At 42.8% G+C, this 20,493-nt stretch overlaps 1 protein-coding gene across 11 annotated transcripts in view; it reads right to left on the bottom strand.

Moving 5' to 3' along the window:
• Nucleotides 1–20,493, bottom strand: part of Dclk2 (doublecortin like kinase 2) — a 152,493-nt gene that overhangs the window by 31,999 nt on the left and 100,001 nt on the right. For 5 of the 11 annotated variants that reach the window (XR_010039213.1, XR_010039216.1, XM_023560286.2 and 2 more), the window contains 3 exons: nt 7,163–7,238; nt 5,873–5,981; nt 4,179–4,236 (listed from right to left, as the gene is read on the bottom strand). Coding sequence is in view for 7 of the 11 variants with exons in the window: in XM_023560286.2 (XP_023416054.2) it covers nt 4,179–4,236; nt 5,873–5,981; nt 7,163–7,238 (243 nt within the window). In the remaining 4 variants the exon portion in view is untranslated. Of the gene's footprint in view, nt 1–4,178; nt 4,237–5,872; nt 5,982–7,162; nt 7,239–17,120; nt 19,426–20,493 lie in introns of those variants that run through there. The other 6 variants (XR_010039214.1, XR_010039217.1, XM_063224394.1 and 3 more) reach the window with 3 other exon arrangements.

Here is a 20,493-nt window from a genome sequence, read left to right as displayed (position 1 = left end):
AGTGTAGGTTTTATTGGTCTTGTTCTGTACTCTTTTGATCAATTCTATTATTCCTGATGTTATAGGCAACTCACAATTTAAAAACAGCAAGAGGCACAATGGTAACCACTTTTGATCACCTGGTATTCTATTTTTGCATCATGTACTATGCCCATCCTTCTGTTCTGACTCTGTTTTGCTTAGTCACGTTTGGTTTTATTCTCTTCAAAAAAAGTAAAAGAACTGTGGGAGTAATAAAACCCCAAAAGTGTAATTGTTATTGTAAAAAAGAGAGGAAAGGAAGGTGGACTAAGGGATATAACTGCAGGTATGTTTGAGTGTGTAGGATGGAAAACCATATTACTGAACTTTTGCTGGATCATTGAATGGAACCGTCTCCAATATCACTGTATGAATGCCCTCTTTATATGCTTTAATTTTATAATTTGGACAACTGTTTCTAAGAAGACAATATGTAACCTATTAATTAGTGATTTCTTACTGTATATTTTTTTTCTTGATATTCTGTATTACTTGTACCCCTTTACTGCTTTTTTTTAATGTCCTTTTTTCTCTTTAAATAAAAAAAAGAAAAGAAAGGCATTATTAGGGGTGGGAGAATTCGTGACCTCACTGACACCCCAGCCTCGTCCAGTAGCCTTGCACAGCTGGCCCTGAGGCAGACCTTGCTGTCACCTCCTGCTTGGGAAGACTCAGCACACTTTGCACCTCTGGCCCTGTTACTCAGTGGCTTTGGCCACCTGGTGGGCTTTTCCTCCATGGCTGCCCACTGAAATCTGACCACAGTTCTAGGCCCAACTCAAGCACATCTTGTTCCAGAGTCTTTACTGGTCACCTTCTTTCTCATGTTTGCTCTGGACGCCCTGGATGCCCGTAGCACTGTTGAACTGTTATATTCAAGTATGGAGCTCCTAGCACAGCGTCTTTCATACAGAAGACACACACCAAATCTTAGGTGACTGAAAAAGGTAATCTGGTAATGGACATGTGCATGACAGAAAAGCAAACAGAAAGCAAGAGACAGAAAGGACTTTCCCAGATTCATGGGACATATGCAAATGAGCAGAAGGTGTGTGGCACATGGTTCACACACAGCACACTCACGCACTGGTAGAGGACCCCAACCCCATCGCTCCTATGCGTGAGGCTGGCGAGCTACTTGACCTGAGTCCCCGCCTCCCAGGTGGAAAATGGAAATCATTAAAAGCACAGAATTACTAAACATACAAGTTAGGACAATACAGGCCAGGATTTAGCTCAGTGGAACATGGACCCGGCTGCCAAGCACAAGGTCATGAGTTCAATCCCCAGTACCCAAACAACAACAAAAGTTAGACAATGCATTTTAATGGCAGGTATTTTCAGGTGTGTTAATTTTCTATACACCACCCACACAGCAGAGGTGACCAGCGATACCCCAGACCAGCCGCTTCATGCTACCCTAAATTTTTTAAAAACAAATTTCCCACACTGTTTTTATCTACAAATCTAATTACATAGGGGAAAAAAGTCAACCTATAATGATGCCAAGTTTTCCAACTATAATTTTATATGATGCTATTTGTTGTCCAAATAAGCAAAGTGTAGAAATAGGGGAATAAAAATAATGTTCTGTGGGAAAGTGTGAGATGGGAATAAGTGATCACAAACTGTACAAGTAAAATGACATTCCACAGCAAGGAAAAAACCAGACCCAAAAGTCTGAAGTACCCTATCCATTTGTCTCAGACTAAAGATCACTTTTTTCAATTATGAAAACAGCTGTTTAAGTTTTAATCAGGACAACAATAATCTTACCATAGCAATTATTTTACTCTTCTGAAAAAAACATAATATAATTGTACAGAACCTGGAACATTCCACTTAAATCACACAATGGATAGAAAGAGCCCCAGTTACATAGGGGCAAAAGGCTGTTACAGTGGGAAGAAATTAATATTGTTAGAATAAGTCAAAGCACACAAATTTCAAGAAAACAGAGAAAAGGGTAATTTTACACTCTCTGCTTTGCTGATCATCAGGGTAAGGGGGAAAAAAACCCCAGTATATGACATATCTTAGTTTCCTGGATTTTTTTATTCCAGGGGCTCTGGGAACAATTTCCTAAAACTTCACCATAGTATTTTTTTCTGTTAAAAATGCACAATTTGTAGACTTTCACTAAAGACTAGTTTATGAGTTCTATAAATACAAAAGCACAGCTATCCCTTTGAGTCCTGCTAAATATAAATTCTAAATTCCTCTGGAATATTAATGTTAATAGTTGACATGTGTAAAGTCTTATTATATCCTGGAACTTTTCTATGTTTTCTCTGCCTTCATTCAATCGATCACAATAACCTTACATCATATGTCTCAGTAATAAATTTTAGAGAAAGTAACAAGGAACACAGGTTAAATAATTTTTCCAAGGTCACACAGCAATATGAAACAGAGTCAGGATTAAACCATATATCCTGCCTCTAGAGTTGCACTAGCCAAGGGGAGTGTGCTGTGATCCTTATCTGTAATTCTGAATTTACTAGGAGCCCTATTAAAATGGGAAAAGAAGCAGACAGAATGACTTATAAAATTATAATTTACTTATCCCATATATCTAAAATATTATCATACAATAAAACACAGCAGGATACACTGGTTCATAAACTTAGTTCTTTCCAAGATTTTGGTCACAAACTAAATTGGATGAGAACAGGCATCAAATTCAATGGTTAAATTCAATGTTGACTTTAAGGTGAAATCTGATTCAATTTTCATCCAATTCAATAAGACATTAATGATATGTTTTACATTTTTTTAGCACTAAGTCTTCAAAATTTTATACTCACAGGTGTGATCAAATAGATATGAATATTTAAATTTAAAAAACATTACAGCAGGAGACACGCTGTCATTAATTCCTCTCAAAATACCCCCTGTTGCTTTAAACACACTTATCCTAAAGAGGACTGATAGGACAGGATAAGTGCTGCTTACCTTCTGAAGGATAACTGTTTACCTTCTGAAGCAGTTCTGGAAGTGTCTTTAGCTGTGTTAGCCTCCATGTTCTGAGTCAGTTCTAAACACCTTCCTTTCAGGGTCATTTTAACTTTGGGGAAGAGTCAGACTCAGTGCCTGGTGATGAGGCCACACTAAAATGTTTTTACGAGCCTCTGTCTTGCTCTGGAAAGTCTCGGTGGCACCATTCACTATATTTTTGATATTCCTCACACAGACCCTCATTAAAGAGGACTGCAGAACTGCTTCAGAAAGTGGCCGGAATCACTGGCGAAGTGTGTCTGAAGTGAGGGAGAATATTTTGAGGGAACAGTAATCTGTCTTTTACTATAACACATTCGTTAAATGTTTACCATATGCAGTGTTTTGATGACACTTTCTATTTAAATTCAGGCTCACCTAATTTCATATGCTCAGTTGTGGCCTGTAGCTCCAGGGATGATCACTGTCATTCTCCAGCCTGCTCCTCACTGACATGCTACCAGAAGCAATGGGTAAAGGTCTTTGTCACCACTGCTAGCAAAAAGTTTTCTTTTTCCAAACACAGAATGGTGACACTCCAGCAAACTTCATCTGGATACACAAGATAGGCCCTCTCCTAGGGGCAGATGTTTCCAAGATAGGGGAATAAAAACAATATTCTCTGGGTAAAATATGGGAGCAATTTCCCAGTAGCACCTTTGTAAATAAGGTGGGGTTTTCTAAGCTTGGGGTTCCTCTGCTCTGAGCAAACCCACCGTGTATACGCATCTGACTGCAGACCTCAGCCTTACTTCCCTGGGACCGGGAGCTCAGAGCACACACAAGAGTTCATGCGACCAGCCGTGCCAGGAAATACTGAAGTCTTCTGTCTCTAACCCAGGAATCTTGTGTTTTCTGCCAACCTATATGAAGCTGGAAGGCTGTCTAGTGTGAAGGTAGGGGGACTCTCAGGCTCCTCACAGTTCTTGTCACACCTTTTGAGAGTCACTGGATTTTGAACTAGGCATCTCCCAGAGAGGAGAACTTACCTTTTCTACAGTTATGACCAAGTCTAATCCATTTACTGGCTTAGGATTAAAGTTTCTGAAAGCGATGCGATCCTGTAACTATGGTCCCCAAGTCCGCCCAAATTCCCTCCCCACAGACAACACTTCACCACGCCATCTGTTTCATTTATAAAACAGTCGTGCATACCATACCTTTCCACAACATTTGGCTTTGTCTATAATCTTTAGAGCAAATTCCTTTCCAGTGGACCTAGGAATAATCAGAGGAAGACCATTTGAAGACAGAAATATAAGAGGGCCAGCCTTGCTGGTGTTCCCCACCTCACAGACTGGAAGAAAGATGACAGTGTGGGAGGGGCAGGGAGAGGAAGATATCCGCAAATTAGAAGCTGGAGATTTAGCTCAGTGGCATAAGGCCCTGCCTTGCAAGCAGGTGGTCGTGAGTTTGATCCCCAGTACCGATAAAAAGGAAAAAGACAAAAAAAAAAAAAAAAAAAGAAGCCATACAAAACCTGAAAGCCAGCCTGCATGCTAACTTAATCTTCTTTTACAAACAATAGTAGTTAAATTATCATAACTTATATTTACATTCTGTTGTCTAGACCTACATAGTTTGTCTGTACTTAAATTTTGAATTAAGACATAGGACAAAATCAAGAAAAACAGGTCAATTTAAGTGAAAAACATTTTATTATCACTGCATCTTTAACACATCTGTCACATCATTTTATAACTCTAGTCTACAAAGTCCTCAGACTTTTGTTATCTCCTCTGCAGTCAGTAAACATCAGCTGGGATCCGGTGTCCTGTTATATACACCTTTAGATGGCCACCTCTAGCATGAGAGAGAGTCTGGACGCTGCAATCTTGATATCATTACTTAATTTTTAATCACTTTCAACATAGGCTGACTATGCCATAAAAGATCAAAAAGTGAAAAATTTGATAAAAGACCACAGCGGCATTCTTGGACTGTGTTAGTTCTCGAGTTGAGCTGCTTTCACCAGGCAGCCAGAGTACACACTGAAGAGGCTGAGAGTGGAGGGAAAACTTTTACTGGAATTGCTCCTCCTAAGTGCTGACCCCAACCCTGACTCATATTTCTAACAAGTCCTTGGAAGTTGTATTTTAGAGGCTTACCGCATTACTATAGCTCTCTATAGATAAAGCCAGGTAACGTTTAGAGAACAGCAAGCTTGCTGTCATGTACTAAAAGAAATACTACAACTTCTCTGAGAGATGAACCAAAATGGGGAAAAAAACCTGTGGTTTCTAGAACTTTCTGGAAAATTTCTCCCAAACAGTGTTAGTCATGTAAAACCAGGTAGGTCGTGGTCTATAAACCTAAAGACTTTAAATCTGAATCTTTTTTGGCTTTAATATTATATTTACAAAGGGTTGAGAGCAGATAAAAGTTAGCTGATTCTGACCTTCAATAGTCACCGGATCCGGAGCTCTCATAGTTAAGTGTTAATGGAGAGGATGAGGTGGAATCAAATCAGTTAACAGCAGGACAGACTGAGAAGCCTGTCTGGCACGGTGTTACTGACTTTTTATGAAATTAAATGACTCTTAACTATTCTCCATTCCTCTTCACCCCAAGGTGAGACCTGACCTCTGACTTCAAATGCTCACCTATATAACAGTGGTATAGTCTACGTGTATCTGTGCATTTTTTCCAGTCACACTGCCTGTGGGTGTGCCAAATGGCTAGACTCAAGAGTACAGCCTTTCAGCAGGGGGAAAGAGACACTTCCCAGAAAGGCCTTTGATTCTTTCAGTTAAGAGCAAGTACAAGGTCCTGAGTTCCATTCCCAGTACAAAAAAAATTCCAAGGAAAAAATTTTGTGTAGGTGAACAAATAATTGTCCTCCCTGCTCACTTACCTATCCATACACTCTTTGACTACTGCAAAATTGCCATCACCAATGACCTTCCCAATCCTGTATTTCTCAAGAAGAGTTGATGATTCAGAGCACCTGTTCCCATTCAAACCTGTAAAAAGAGTAAACGCAAAGTCTAATGGAAATATCAGCATTTTATGTTGGTTCCCATGTAGCTGTAAAGTAACAAAATGCAATGCATTTAAGTCTATGGTAAAACTAAAGAAAATCTCTCAACATCCAGAGATATAGCTCAGTGGTGCAGTGCCAGCCTGGCAAGCAGGAGGCCCTGAATTTGATTCCTGGTACCAAAAAAGTAAAAAACAAAAAAGCCTCTCGCCAAAACAAAGTCTTTTATGAATGCTTGAGTCATTAATTTCCTTTTGACTTTGTTGGCTAGAAAGAGAAACTAACAAAATCAGTAATCCTAAGAAATCCCTAAAATATCAGCTAGTGTAAATGATTAGCCTTGGGTAAAAAGGAGGTCTAATTAAACTTTTCCAAACTCTTTGTCAATGCTCCAAAAAGGAGAAAGTGGTGGTGATGAGGATTTAACCTTACAAATGTTAAGATTTCTCAAAGGTTTTCTAGTGAAAAAAACTCTATTGGGTTTTATGTTTTGTTTTATTTCCAGGTGAAGTTTTAGGAATTGAACCCAGGAGCTCACACTGCCGGCAAGCGTTGTACCAATTCTAAAGCTGGGCACAGTGATGCACACCTGCAATCCCAGCTCCTAGGGAGGCTGCGGCAAGAGGACCACGAGTTCAAGACCAGCCCAGATAAGTTAGTGAGCCTGTGTCTCCAAATATATAAATAAACTGAATGTCCGGAGATGTAGTTCAGCAGTAGAGCCGCCCTGGGTTGATCCTCAGTGTAAGGCTTGGTGGTGTTTATCCAAGTAAGAGGTGCTGTCAAGGTTAATTTCTGGCTCAGACCTCTATCAAAAAGGTACATGGGGTGTAGGTTAGGATGAATAGAGTCATTAGATACTGCAAACATGTACTAACAGAAACATTCAAAAAGATCAGCTCATTTGTCATGGTGTGTGCCCATGCCCGAGACATAGAATTTTTTGTGATTGGAGAGAAAGGAAATACATTTAGGAACTGTAAGCAGAGTCATCACTAAGAAAAGTCAAGGAGCCCAAGTCCAAAGTTTGAAACTGTGACAGCCTAGAGATGAATGACAATGAGATTCTGTATAACTGGAAGTGATGCCCACTACCAAGGGCTGATCCTATCCCTGTTTAGGATCTTGTAGCTGACATTTTCTTGGTGAAACACTGAGCGCTACCTTCAGGACTCATGCAGCGGTCAAGGTCAGGTCCACCATTCACATTGGAAGACGTTCTACCATGAGCAGAAATCTGCTGAAAGAGAAGAAGGACCGTTATCTATCAGGATATTTTTACAAATCACTAGTTCACTAATCCTTAAGTAGAAAATGTTTATAGAATGCAAAAACATAATGAAGCAGAAACAGAAAGTACTCCCTTTCATCTCACCTCGTTCTCTATACATAATACATTCCATTAATGTGTTTTGTTCCTTAGGTGAATTTTCAGTTCTGATTCAGACAGGGTACTGTGTCACTTCTGACTTCAATGAAACAGAGGAAAGGAGGCTTTCTGGCATCACAGCTGAACAAAGTGCTTACGAGTGGCAAAATAAGGCTCAGAACGACACAGAAGTCTAACAGTTCCAGGCTAAACACCTGGTGCCTAGGCGTTTACTCCTTTTATTGCCTACCATTGAAAGATAATTGAGCAGCCCAATATTGTCAGCATTTACTATTTTTGTTCCTGTTTTTGGGCACTGAAACTTGGCAACTCCAAATTCGGTAGCACTCTTAAACGAGAATGTTTAAAAGCTAGAATGCTTAAAACCGAGGCCCAGAGAGGAAACTCATGGAAAACCTAGAAAGAGGCAGAGACAGAGAGAAAGTCAGAGAAAGACAGACTGACCAGCCTCTATTCCACTTCTGTCCGTCCTGGGTCAGACCCTCCTGGGGCTTCCCTTGGTCGCTTGTTTAAGGCCCTATAGGTCCCATGAGCCTTGCTCACCCCACACATTACACCCAGTGAAACTTTCCCTATGAGTAGTTACGATTTTGTACCCAGGATTTTGTACCCCAAACGCCCAGTGAGTCTTCGTTCTCAGGAGAATAACCCCAAAATCTGTGCCACAGAATTCAGACCACTGTCTGTCTCCCCACTCACCCGAGGACAGTGTCTCCCCCCACCTTTTCCCCCTCATACATTCCATCCTCACATAATTCAATTGCTTTTTTTCAAAGTCACTTAAACTTTCCAAATGTTAAAAGGAGAAATAGTGGCAGCACCCAACGAGAGATCTGCTAGAGAACAGTGACTTCCTACCTGTAAAGTCATTTGGGCAGTTACTGCCACCTAACACTAACTCATTATTAGTGCCTGTCCTTAAAATACCTGGCTCAGAACCTTGAAATGAGGGACTGTATATGTTTTTGAGATAATGAATATAAAATATCTAGAGGAGAATTTCTACCGAACATTTCATTGTGAAGTGATTCCTCTTCTAATCCAATTGCATCTGGATTGGAAATTGTCAGAGGAATAAAGATCTGATTCAGTTACTACTACATTCTTTTTTTTTTTTTTTTGCGGTACTGGGGATTGAACTCATGACCCTGCGCTTGCCAGGCAGGGGCATATGCCGCTGAGCTAAATCCTCAGCCCTACTATCACATTCTTAATGGAATAAGCATAAGAATGTAATTTTTCTAGAAAACCAATCTCAAAAGGTGAGCAAAAAGCTGCCTACCCATCACTGACTCCAGAACACACACATGGTGGAGGGACAGATGGTCAAGGCTAGGGAATGACAGTGGACAGCACCCATGTCATCCTCAGGTCTCAATCGCATGCCCAGAGCCAGGAGACCCAGCAGGACATCACACCCGCTAACCATGGTCACACAGGTGGCTTCTGTGGATGCTAGAAAGACACAAATCCTCTAAACCTCAAGTGTTTAAAAATCTTATACAGAGTTAACAGGAGTGACTTATCCATTGCACTCATAGGAAAGGAAGGCTTTCATAACAAAACTTAAAAGCATGGCTAAACAAAGAGGATAATTTTAGGACAGCACAGCTGAACGGGGACTTAGAGGATCTGCATCTTTCTAGCATCCAGAGCAACCACCTGTGCTCTTTTGTAGGCTATGGAGAAGAAGGAGATGCAGCAGGACATGATTCCTGCTAACCATGGTCGCAGACGCTGCAGGTGAGCAGTGGGTGGGAGCTGTGCGGGAAGCCATGAACTGAGCTCGCATCCCTGAGTTGCTCAGCTTTTTTGCTTAAGTTCACTTGAGCAAGTAATGAAGCTCGCTCTCCTCTCCAGGGCAGCGGGAGAAGCTAGGTAACAGCCAACATCTCTAGAGACTGCTGGCAAACAAGAAGCATCTGCTGTTAAATGCCAGGCAAAGCTTTCATAGGGCCCTGCTGCTCTCAAAGAAATGGCTACGAAAATGCAGGGCACCACTGTGATTTCACTAAGTGCTCACTGGTTACCTTGGCAAGATTGTTCCATTCCCTTCCCTGATCAGAGGATTACACTTTCTTACTGAAGTGAGGATTCAATTAGGACCCGAGAGCTCCCATACTGCATTTCAGATGAAACCTACCCTGTTTCTTTTGTCAGCATAAAATTTGTGTTAAAATCTCTGAAAATGCTAACGAGCACTGGGATGTGGACAGGGCACTGGGCAAGTGGCAGGCAGAGAAGTGCCCGCAGCAGCGGAGCACGGTTAGGCCCAGCTGACTCAGGAAGACTGGGCTGTGCCAAGGGGCAGGAAGGAAGGCGCAGCCCAATGCGGTCCCCAGGAGGCAAGAGGCACAGGGGACAGCAAAGCCCTCGGGGACACTGCAGAGCGTGCTGTGACCGCGCCACCCACTCACTGCTCTCACAGTGGTTACTGAACATTCTTTGTTTTCTCAATATTATTTATTACCTTTTGTCTTTTTGAGACAGGGTCTCACTGCAGTTCAGGCTGACCTTGAACTTGCAGGATCCTCCTGCCTCAGCCTCCAGAGTGCTGGGATTACAGACATGCACCACAGTGTCCAGCCTCAATTTTTATTTTTTATTAGAGGAGAGCAGGACATAATGTCCACATTCCTGGTAAGCAGCTGGCATGTGGACAGCACACATTTTAGTCCTTTCTTCACTCCTTTTCTCCTACTTCCATTCCCTGATCCCCTGCCCATTCGAGAAAGATCTATCTCCCCACCTCCTACTGGCTTTTATTTTGCTCTTTCTTCATCATTTTGCTCTGTTACGAGGAACCATGCCATACTGAAGCTTGTGGGTCTGATTTCTTTCACTCTACACACTGTCTCAAGGTGCAGCCATTTCCCATAAATGGCTCGAGCTTAGGCTGTGGCTCCAACCAGGGAAGGGAAAGGCTGTGGGCTCACAGCCTGTTTGGATGGACAGAAAAGCAGCAGAAAAGGCCGCATGCTGTTCCCAGCTGCTGGCATCCAGGCAGAGGACTTGCTGGCTGGCTGACTGCATCTGGGGATGACACAGCCTTCTCTACCTACCCAGGATGCTGTGCAGGCCTCCCCATTCCATCTCTTTAATAAGTGGATTATTACAATTTCTACGGGACTTAAAATTTAGGGAAAAATAGTATGCCAAAAAATGTGAAGTTCTGTTCAGAAACAGGTGCCTCAACAAAAGGAGCCTAAGTGGTTACTGAACATATCGAAGCGCATTATCACCACCAGGCAGGGTGGCACCTATCATCCCGTCACTTGGGAGGCTGAGGCAGGAGGACTGCAACTCTGAGTCCCACCCGGGCAACTTAGGCAGACCCTGTCTCAAAATAAAATACAGACAAGGACTGGAGATACACTGGAGTTCAATTCCCAGCACTGAGGGAGGAAAGTATACTGTATTCCTGCTGACTTTTGAGTAGAATACTAGAAACCATTTCATTTTGATATTTTATAAAAAGAAAAAGCTCAAGCAAACTCTAGGCAACATTTGTGTGAAGTGAGTGGATTTTCTTGAATGCAACTTGGGAAACGGTAATATAACTCAATGGGGAAGGGCCAGGAAGCAGTATTTTAAGGCCGTGTTAGTCATACGCTTTCTGCTACAACTATTCAAGTCTCGATTGAAGCCGACACAGAACACATGTAAACAAATGAGCATGGCTGTGTTTCAATAAAATTTTATTTAGACAAACAGGCCGTGTCTGGCTAGCAGGAAAGCTGGTCTGCCTAAGCTTTCTTTGGAAAACTTATCCTCCAGTACGATTCACACAGTCCCACGACAGAGCAACCTTCAGGGCACAGCTGCTGCTAAGAAGTGCTTGCTCTCTGTGCGTGGCTGCCTATTAAAGTCATCTAGGAAGCTCTGAAAAACTCCACTGCCAGGCTGTACCCCGACTAATTAAACAGAGTCCAGGTTTCACACTTTCTTCTAAAGCACCACAGATGGTACAATGTGCAGCCAAGGTTGACACATTTGGGAAGGAAGTTTCTAGCAGTGACTGTAACTAATTGTTCAGCTATAATCATCACAGTTCTGTCACTCATCCAGTAGTCTCAGCACAGCAAGTCATCTACCGCCAAAGAATGACTTCTCTTTGTACGAAAAGTGAAGAGAAACACCCATCTGCTTTACTGAATGCATACTCAGTGCTCGGTCTAAGAATCTAAGAAAGATTTCTTCCTTAAAAAGATTTCTTCTGAAGTATATTGAATCCAGTAGAGTAGACAGTATTTATATAGACCTGCTTCATTTTTGGATTAAAAAGAGAGACATTAGAGGCATTAATCCCAGTAACAAGAAGAAAGTGTAAATTACTGCTGATTTAGGGAAGCACTTCAGAAACTTTTTATTATATATAAAGTGGATTTCTGATACTTTGAAGCTGGGGATGTAGCTCAGTGGCATAGTGCCTGCCTGACAAGCAGAAGGTCAAGAGTTCAATACCCAGTAGCAAAAAACAAAATTTTAAGCTGGTGTGGTGGTGCACACCTATAGTCCCAGAACTCAGGAGACCGAGTCAGGAGAATTGCCATGAGTTGGATGCCAACCAGGGCACAAAGCAAATTCAAGGCCAGCCTGGACTGCATAGAGAGACCTTGTCTCAAAAAACGAAAATGAATACTTTGAAATACTTCAGTAAGAGTAATGGGATATGACATGAATCTGAATTACCACCAAGAGATTGGTAACATGAAATGTTCCTTTCTGTGGCCATTTGTCAGACTGTTTCATTTGGCAAAACTGGTAGCACTTGAGAGCTGTGGTTGGTTAATGCTGATCAGCAGAACCTACAGTTACACAGATATGGCTCAGGGCAGCAGCCAGCTCGACTGTCCATCAAAGGGGCCACAGGGGCTGTGCTGATTTATACTTTCCTGTGCCCCTGGGTACCAATGCCACCTTGGTAGACCACTCTACCTGAAGCACTTTATCACATCCCTCTGAATCAGCCTTTCAAGCATGGTGTTGGCTTCCTGGGTTTCAAGCAAGTTATGGGAGGCATCCTGGTGCCTGCTGGCTATAAATTGCTACATGCTTCCACTGAGGGTTTCATTGATTACTAGGACATCAGTGAGGTGGGCAGGGTGGCTGCCTCCTCTGTTCAGAGGCTATGACAACTGGCAGCCACAACAACCTCTAGGTCTTACTTCATCCAATTTCCTTGAAGGCACCATCAAGAAGAATTCTAACTTCTGATCAGGTATATTTAATATGAACACATGTTGTCTATAAATTACAACTGATCCAACTGATAAATGATTTATTGGTAAACCTTCCCTTTGGCTTAAAGGCCAACTTACCTGGTTTTAGACCAGATAAGCCTTTTGCCCCAAATGTACCAAATTTACTGAGCAACTGCAATGTGCAGACCGCTATTTTCCAAGAGTCTGAATTCAACGTTACAATTTAACTGGGGCTAGAAACTGCTTAGTCTCTCCTTTTGTTTCTGTTTCTAGCAAAATCAGTTATGTTCCAAACAGGAAGTCAACACCCAACATTTCCGGGGGAAAGAAAAGTAGCTAAAGCAGTTGGTAGCTTTGTCCTAAAGATTATTAACTAGTTTTAAATACAGCAGAAACGCCAAGTCTCCAGGGAAAAGCAAAAATGTCTAAGGTCAGCAGCTACCGCGGATTTACATTTCACAGCTTCACAAGAAGTTTGCAAGTTCACCAGGTCAAAGAGTTACATTTTCACTCTGCCAATCAGGATGAGATACTGCCAGTGCTTTCATCACACTTCACAAATCTGGAAAATCTTTCAGCGCGAGCAGACCCAGGAGACAGCAGCAGATAAAACATCAGCACATCAGATAGTTTATAATCTCAAGATGTTGGCTAATGTTACAAATGTACTTTTTTCTTTCTTTTCAACCCACAAGAATGCTCATAGCAGACAGCCTGCAGGCAGACACTGCAGCATCAAAACGTGAGACATCTGTCCACAGATGTGCCCGTGACTCTGAAGCCTTTAGTTACGACTGCCTTAAGTCCTGAATTTGGGACATGGATGATGAATTAAAGTTCAGGGAAATGCCTTCTTCATCTATCTGGCAGCTGATGACACATTTAGTACTCTTTATTGCCTCTCTGCCCCAAAGAAAATGCTGTGATTTAAACATAGTAAATATTCCTACCGGGAAAGTTAGCAGCTAGATTGAAGGGACTCCGAGGAGCCCAGGCAGAGGAAACAGATCACAGGCCAAGGTCAAGAGAAAATCAGGAAGATGGGAATTAAGAGAAGGAAACAGCACCAGTGCTGGTAGGGCGAGAGGGCTCTATGATTTGAAGGGAAGTGTTTGGGCATGGAGTCATCAGTCTGGAGAATGAAAGGGCTGGGGGGAAAACAAAGCAATTGGATGGATGGGGGAAGAGTCTGATGGCCCTCAACAAGAAGTGTGGGGAGGACAGGATGGGGATGCGGGAGCTGCCCACGGCAGAAATGGGGGAGGAGGAGCTGACAGAGATGAAAACACAAAGAAGGCTCCTGTGACAGCTGGGTTTCAAAATGGCATCCGTGAGCCACCCCGTTTCCACAGCCCTGGGCAGTCTCTTCCCACATGGAGTGGGCTGACATGGGTGCTCCAAAGATACTGCAAGTGCTGGGGACTGGTTTCCAAAGCTAATCAAGAAAACAAACACTTCTGCCTGGCACTACCTCTTTCTGATCACTTGGCTCTGGGGAAAGACAGCTGCCATGACCTGAGGGCCCTGGATCCTAAGGAATGGAGGCCTCTGCAAAAAGCCAGCACCAAGCTGCCAGGAAGAAGAGTCATCAGCTGGAAATGGATCTTTCCTTTACATCAAGCCTTCAGCCAGCTGCAGCTTGGGCCTCTTTCCTAGCTGTGGCTTCAGAATAGAATATGAGCCGAGTTGCCCAAACATTCTTGACCCACAGAATTACATAAGAAAATAAATGCTTATTTCTGTGTCAAGTTGCTGTTTTGAGAAAACTCAGTCCTAGCAGAGTCCCACATAGATTAGCAATGGGGTGGCATGCTGTGGAGAAGTGCGGGAGCAGAGATGAAGGATGGAGAGAGGAAGCAAACTCAGGAGTAGAGAGAAAAGAAGAGAAGGTCACATAAGATGAACTCTCCCTACCCAGTCCTCCCATCTTTAGCTGCAGATCCCGTAAGTGCTTCCTACACACTCTCTGCACCTTCACCTCCATCTTGTCAGCTCTCACAGAAGCTGGCCTGTAACAAGGCCCAAGAATCTGCCCTCCTTGTTTGTGTGACCTGTGGCTACCTGGCCTCTATGAGAGCCACTTTGGATGCACAAGCATTGAGTGTCTTTACTTTCTTAGGTTCAAAGACCCTTGCTCAGGATGTTTTTAAATACATAAAACATATAGGATCCCAACAGGGAAAAAAAAAACCCCACCTCTGATTTCTCTTATTTCCTTATTGTACCCTGCTGGACATGAATGTCTAGAATTGAAACTTCCCTTCATGTAAAAACTGAACTTGGAAGCCTCGTGGTTTTACAGTAAGAATAACAAAGCCGCTCTCAATGTTTTTTCCCATTACAACTCTGAGGTAGGGCCTGAGAGTCCTCTCTTCACAGGTAAGAGACATGTGATGTGCCCAAGGTCACAGAGCCTGTGAACGGCCTTGCCGAGCCCGGGCCCAGGCACTCTCCAGAGCCCCTGCTTTCAATCCCTACACCACCCTGCATCTCCTCCAAAGCAAGTGGGACTTCTTCCAGGCCCCTTATGTAGCTGCACACTTGGGGTATCTGTGCTTCCCGAATCCTCTGGCAATGCAGAACAAAGACTTTTGTCCTGGTTGCCCTTAGCTTAACTAGGACAGCTTGAAACAGCCACAGAAGAGGCACACAAAAGAAAACGAAACAAGGGTCCCAAAGAGCTATATAATGCAACTTGGCTTGAAGCCATCTCACTGCAAAGGCCTCTGGGTTTGCCCTGTGCCCAGCGTGCAGAGCACCTGGAACTACCACAGCACAAGCAGCTCAATCTGGACTGAAACCCACATTTGCCCTAGGCGACGAGCACCAAGAGTGGCCCGCCTTTCAGGAAGGTCAGATTCCCTAAATCTAAACAAAAGCAGGCCAAGTTCTAAAACCTATGCACCTGGGTCTATGCAGAAGGCCCAGGAGGGGTGTGCTGGCTGGCCTTATCTTTTATAACTTGTTTTGTACATTTTTGGTCTCCCTGTGTTGCTTCTATTTACATGTTTAACAGCTTGGCCTGGCTTTCTCCCCATGTCCTGGGACTTACAAGCACTTAATCCACAGGCTCTGCTTTCAGACCCCAGCTTGGCTCCTGCCCATAGTGTGGCCTCCTTCACAGGCCACCGGGTAGCATCACCTCAGGGCCACGTAAGCAGTGCATCTGCTGCACCTGCCTCTGCTCGGCCTATGCCAATGTTGACAGTACCCAGCCCCACTGCTGACATCCAAAGAAAACCCTAACCCTTGGTCAGTTCTGTCGAAAGGTTGCCGGGATAGAAATGCTGGGCACAGAGCCTGGATGGGTTCACTTTCAAAGTGTTCACATCAGATGCTTATAAAGAAGCATCTCTCCCAGGTCTCCCAGGAAGCGCTGTCCAGAGATGTGCTTCTCTGCCTTTCTCTTTTTCATCCAGCCTCTCTCTACCCCAGGATCTCTACGTGCCTGCTCTCCAGTCTAACCCTCCTGGTTCCTCTCCCATGCAATCTCTCAACCGTCTTTTATGCAGAGCACCTGGCTGAAACAGGTCCTTGGTAGTAAACCACAGCCTCCTACAAGCTTACAGAGCATGCCCTGCGGCTTCCTCTTGTGGAGCCTTAAGCAGGCCTGGTGGTGACAGGGGACAGTCAGCACTGCACAGGTCAGAGACAGATCCTCCCACTGTCACAAAGCTCAGCCAGCCCTAAGGACCTTGGGCAATCACTTCCCGTCTCTAACCTCAGCTGCTTCTACAAAATGAGGGCCAAACTAAGGAGGTCTGATGAGCTCTGAGAACAAGCCCAGGTTTCAGCTGCTGCAGCTTTAGATAAGTACTGTTGAAAACTCTTCTAACTGAAACTTTCCTCCAGCTCCTTTAAGCTCTCTGGTCGAAGAGGAACAACCTTGGACCTCCCTTTCTGTCCTTGCAGAATCCAATCTGAGCAAGAATTCTGCTAAGTCCTTCTGGAGAAACCCCCATCCCCACTGCGAGTGGCACCTTGCCGCAGCACTCTGGCCTGCATTTAGTAACAATCCTATCAAGTCAGCTTAGCCAGAAATCCCTTGTCCTTGACCTCCCCCTCAGACATCATCCATCCTGGTCCCATCCTGTTCCTTTTCATCTCCACTTGTGCTTGCTGGCACCAGGGTTGAGTCCAATCCTCCTCCCTCACTGCAAGATCCCACTGGTTGCTTTACCCATCAGAACCCTTCCTCTAGCCCCGAATCATTAAGTCTGCCTGATCATCTAGAACAAGAGGCAGAATGTGCATGCTTTAACAAGGCCACAATTATAAACAAGATTGCAGTAGTTTGGACCCTAAGTGTCTCCCAGAGATCCACGTGGTAAAGGCTCAATCCCTGGGAGGCACATTCACGGGGCCTTTAGGACATGGGCTCTGCAGAGGGGTCCTTGGTCATACGCTTGTGCTCTGCATGTGGGCGGCAGGACTCTGGCCTTTTCCTGTCTCTCTCTGCTTCCCGGCTGCCATGAGGTGAGAGATTCTGCTCTGCCACACACTCTTTTTTTTTTTTTTTTTTTTTTTGTCTTTTTCATTTTTATCGTTACTGGGGATCGAACTCACGACTGCCTGCTTGCAAGGCAGGTGCTTATGCCGCTGAGCTAAATCCCCAACCCCTTGCCACACACTCTTGTCACAGTGTGCTGCTTCCCCATGCACCCAAAACCAATGTTGCCAACAAATCATCAACTGAAACTTTGGAAGCAGTGGCCCAATGTAAATCTTTCCTCTTTATAAGCTGACTGTCTCAGATTCTTTGTTACAATACTAGAAGGCTGATTAATACAGGTACAACTCTCATGATCCTGATGTCTTTCAGTTTTAGGCTTAAAGAATCTTAATTATTTAGTTAACATCCTATATTTTAGATTCCCACTCTGCAAAATTTATTAGCAGTTTGAAGAAAGTTTTGCTTCCTTTACTGGCTTTGGGTCAGACTCTCATAGAATATGAACTTTAACTGACCAGATAACCATGGACCAAAGCTGTCTTTTGCACAAGAGTATTACGGAAATGAGTACTTTTTGCAGAGAAGAGGGTTGCTTCTATATTCCTCACATCTTTTTCTGTGTGAATGAAACTGACACTCATAATCTGAGTCAGATATCTAGCACTTATTTTCATTTTTGGTTCTTTCAGTGTTCCCACCAAAATACAAAAAAATGTATCAGACATTAACATAAGGTGAGAGGAGTGTGACAGGACAGCACATTCTGCTTACTGTTGGCATCACTGTGCTTAATTTCTAACAAGCAAAAGTTGAATAGTAAATAGCCATCTATGCCACAGAATGCAGTGGCACAGACCTATAATTCTAGCACTGTGGGAGGCTGAGGCAGTAGGATTGTAACTTTGAGCCCAGCCTAGGCAACTCAGTGAGACCCTATCTCAAATACGTAAAAGGCTATGGATGTAACTACCGCAGGTTCAATTCCCAGTGTGGGTTTATGTGGGGCGGGGTGAGCTCTGCTAAAAGCTGTGTCCCAGCAGACAGAGAATGTGAACCCAGGCACATGCAGCCCAGGTTTGGTTTACTTAAGTTTTTTGGGAGTCAGTTCTCTGATTCTTTAGAAATCAATTATCTAGCCCCAAAGCCATTAAAGCATCTAGCTAGGATAAATAGTTGCTGCCCAGAAAATCATTTCACTATTGTCACTCTCTTAATTGGTCCTAACAAGCTATTTTAAATGAATGAGGGGAAAATGCACAGCACTAACACGTAGTAATTATCTATAATTCTCCATTTTTAATGTCACTGAAAAGACAAAGAGAAATGCACATATGGACAGATGCTAACTAGAGTTTTACAAAGACATTAAAATTAGGGTATTTGGTAGAGCTGAGTAACTTGACTATGTATGAATCTGCTTGAAAAGCAAGTTTTCATCCCAATGAAAATGCACACTACATGCTGTCAGGAATGTAAAGGGGTGAAATTTCCACAAGGCAGGATCCAAGGCACTGGCTAGGAATGTGGCTCAAAAGCCAAATTAGTGTAGCAGTGCTTCACTTAGTGACTAAATAGTTAATTTTGGTAATTTTAAATTGGCTTTCAAGTAAGAAGAAGAGATATAACATAGCATTTTAGACAGGGTTGTTTTGTTCTTGACAAATTAAAGGTCTATAATCCCACTTTGAAGGTCATTTAAAATCAATCGCCTTCTTAACAGATGAGAAAAAGAAAACCTAGAGGTTTTAGAGCTAGGAACAGAAGGCTGGGTCTGAGGACCCATCCCTTACTTTTCTATTGTATATTTTGTATTTGGCATCATAGTAGCTTGCTGGGCATCTCAGGCTGCATTTAATCTGAGAATGAGGGATTCAGGAAACAATCTATGTGTTTACCCACTTGGTATAACAAACAGCAAGATGTGGGCATGTGTGCGAAGGTGGCAAATTGGGACTTTCACCCAATTTATACTCAATGTAATTTTGTTTTGTGCATGTTTACCCAAGCATCACAAAGGGTCTCACAGACCCACACACCACTCCAGGATTTGTTAAAAAATTTTTTTCTGATTTTTCTGGCAGAAGTAATCCAATTCAGTACAAGGGCACATGAAAAGCCAGATTTGCACGTTTTGGAGGTAGTCAAGAGTGAATCATCAAATTACTCATGCATGGATGATGAAGATGGTCCATTATGGTAAAATGCATGCTTTCAAAACAGAAGGGTGGAATGGATATATGATGATGACGATGATGGTGATGATGATGATGATGATGACGATGATGATGATGACCTTGATGTTGGCCATGTGAACCAAAGTTCCTGCGGCAGTGAAATGGAGCAAGAATCCACTGATACAGACACAGGGGATGTAGACTTCCTTGATTCAGATGACAAAGAAAACAGCAATGTGAGTATAGATTTGACTAGTTGAAATGTTGCAAAATGGCCATACCACCAAATGGAACAATCCAATGTTAAAATTAGGTCCAAAAATACAGTGAGGGTCTTGGCAGGGTTCAAAGGTACTGGACAGAATGCCAGCACTGCTGTTCAATGTTAGAAACTGTAACAGACAAAATGTTACAAAATGCTGTGAAATACACAAAGGCTGAAAGGCAAGTAAAAAGTTTTGTGTGCCTTATTTTAAAAATCTGTTATGACATCTCACTAGCTGAACTGACAGTATTGATAGGTTTGCTGTCCTTAGCAGGAATTTATCTTGGTGATGGCAGACATGGAAAAGACTTATGGAAAAGGAGTGGGTCAAAATATGGCATAAAACTTTATTCCCTTGTAGCTGCAAAGTCTGATTATGCTTTCAGTTTAGATGTGTATCCTGGAACTCAGCCAGCGGGTCCTTATTCGTATAATAATACACCAAATAATATTGTGAACAGACTTGTTGCTCCCATCTCCCAAATTAATTAGAATGTGATATTTGACAACTGGTTTACCAGCTTCAAATTGATGTTACATTTGCTAACAGAGCATAACAGTTGACTAGTGGCAGGAACAGGGACAAAATGGAAATTCCAAATGAAATGTTGCAATTTCAAAACATATAGTACAATCTTTGGATTTCAAAAAGATGTAACACAGACTTCTTATATGGCAAAGAAAAACAAACTCGTACTGCTAGTATCAAAATTTCACCATGATAAGAATATTGATAGGGAAACCTCGACAAAATGGAAGCCTGGGATGGAAACTTTCTGCAACAAAACCAAAGGTTGATGTTGATGATGAGTTATGCAGCAACTAGAATGTCATGTGAAACACAAAGCATTGCCAATGGTTGTTTTACTTGATCCTAAACATATTTGGCATAAATGGCCCTATAGTTTACAAAGAAAATAAGTGCAAAATATTGTGGAAATTTCCCTACAGGATTGGGGCTGGAACTCATAAGAGATCATTTATAGCAGAAGGAAATCAAAATCTTTCT

The sequence above is a fragment of the Cavia porcellus genome, unplaced genomic scaffold (genome assembly GCF_034190915.1).
Source record: "Cavia porcellus strain 051 isolate PalLab524CR breed Dunkin Hartley unplaced genomic scaffold, mCavPor4.1 scaffold_14, whole genome shotgun sequence".
NCBI classification, from domain to species: Eukaryota; Metazoa; Chordata; class Mammalia; order Rodentia; family Caviidae; genus Cavia; species Cavia porcellus.
Note: the sequence above shows the minus strand (reverse complement) of the source record. Positions and strands in the feature narration are given on the sequence as shown.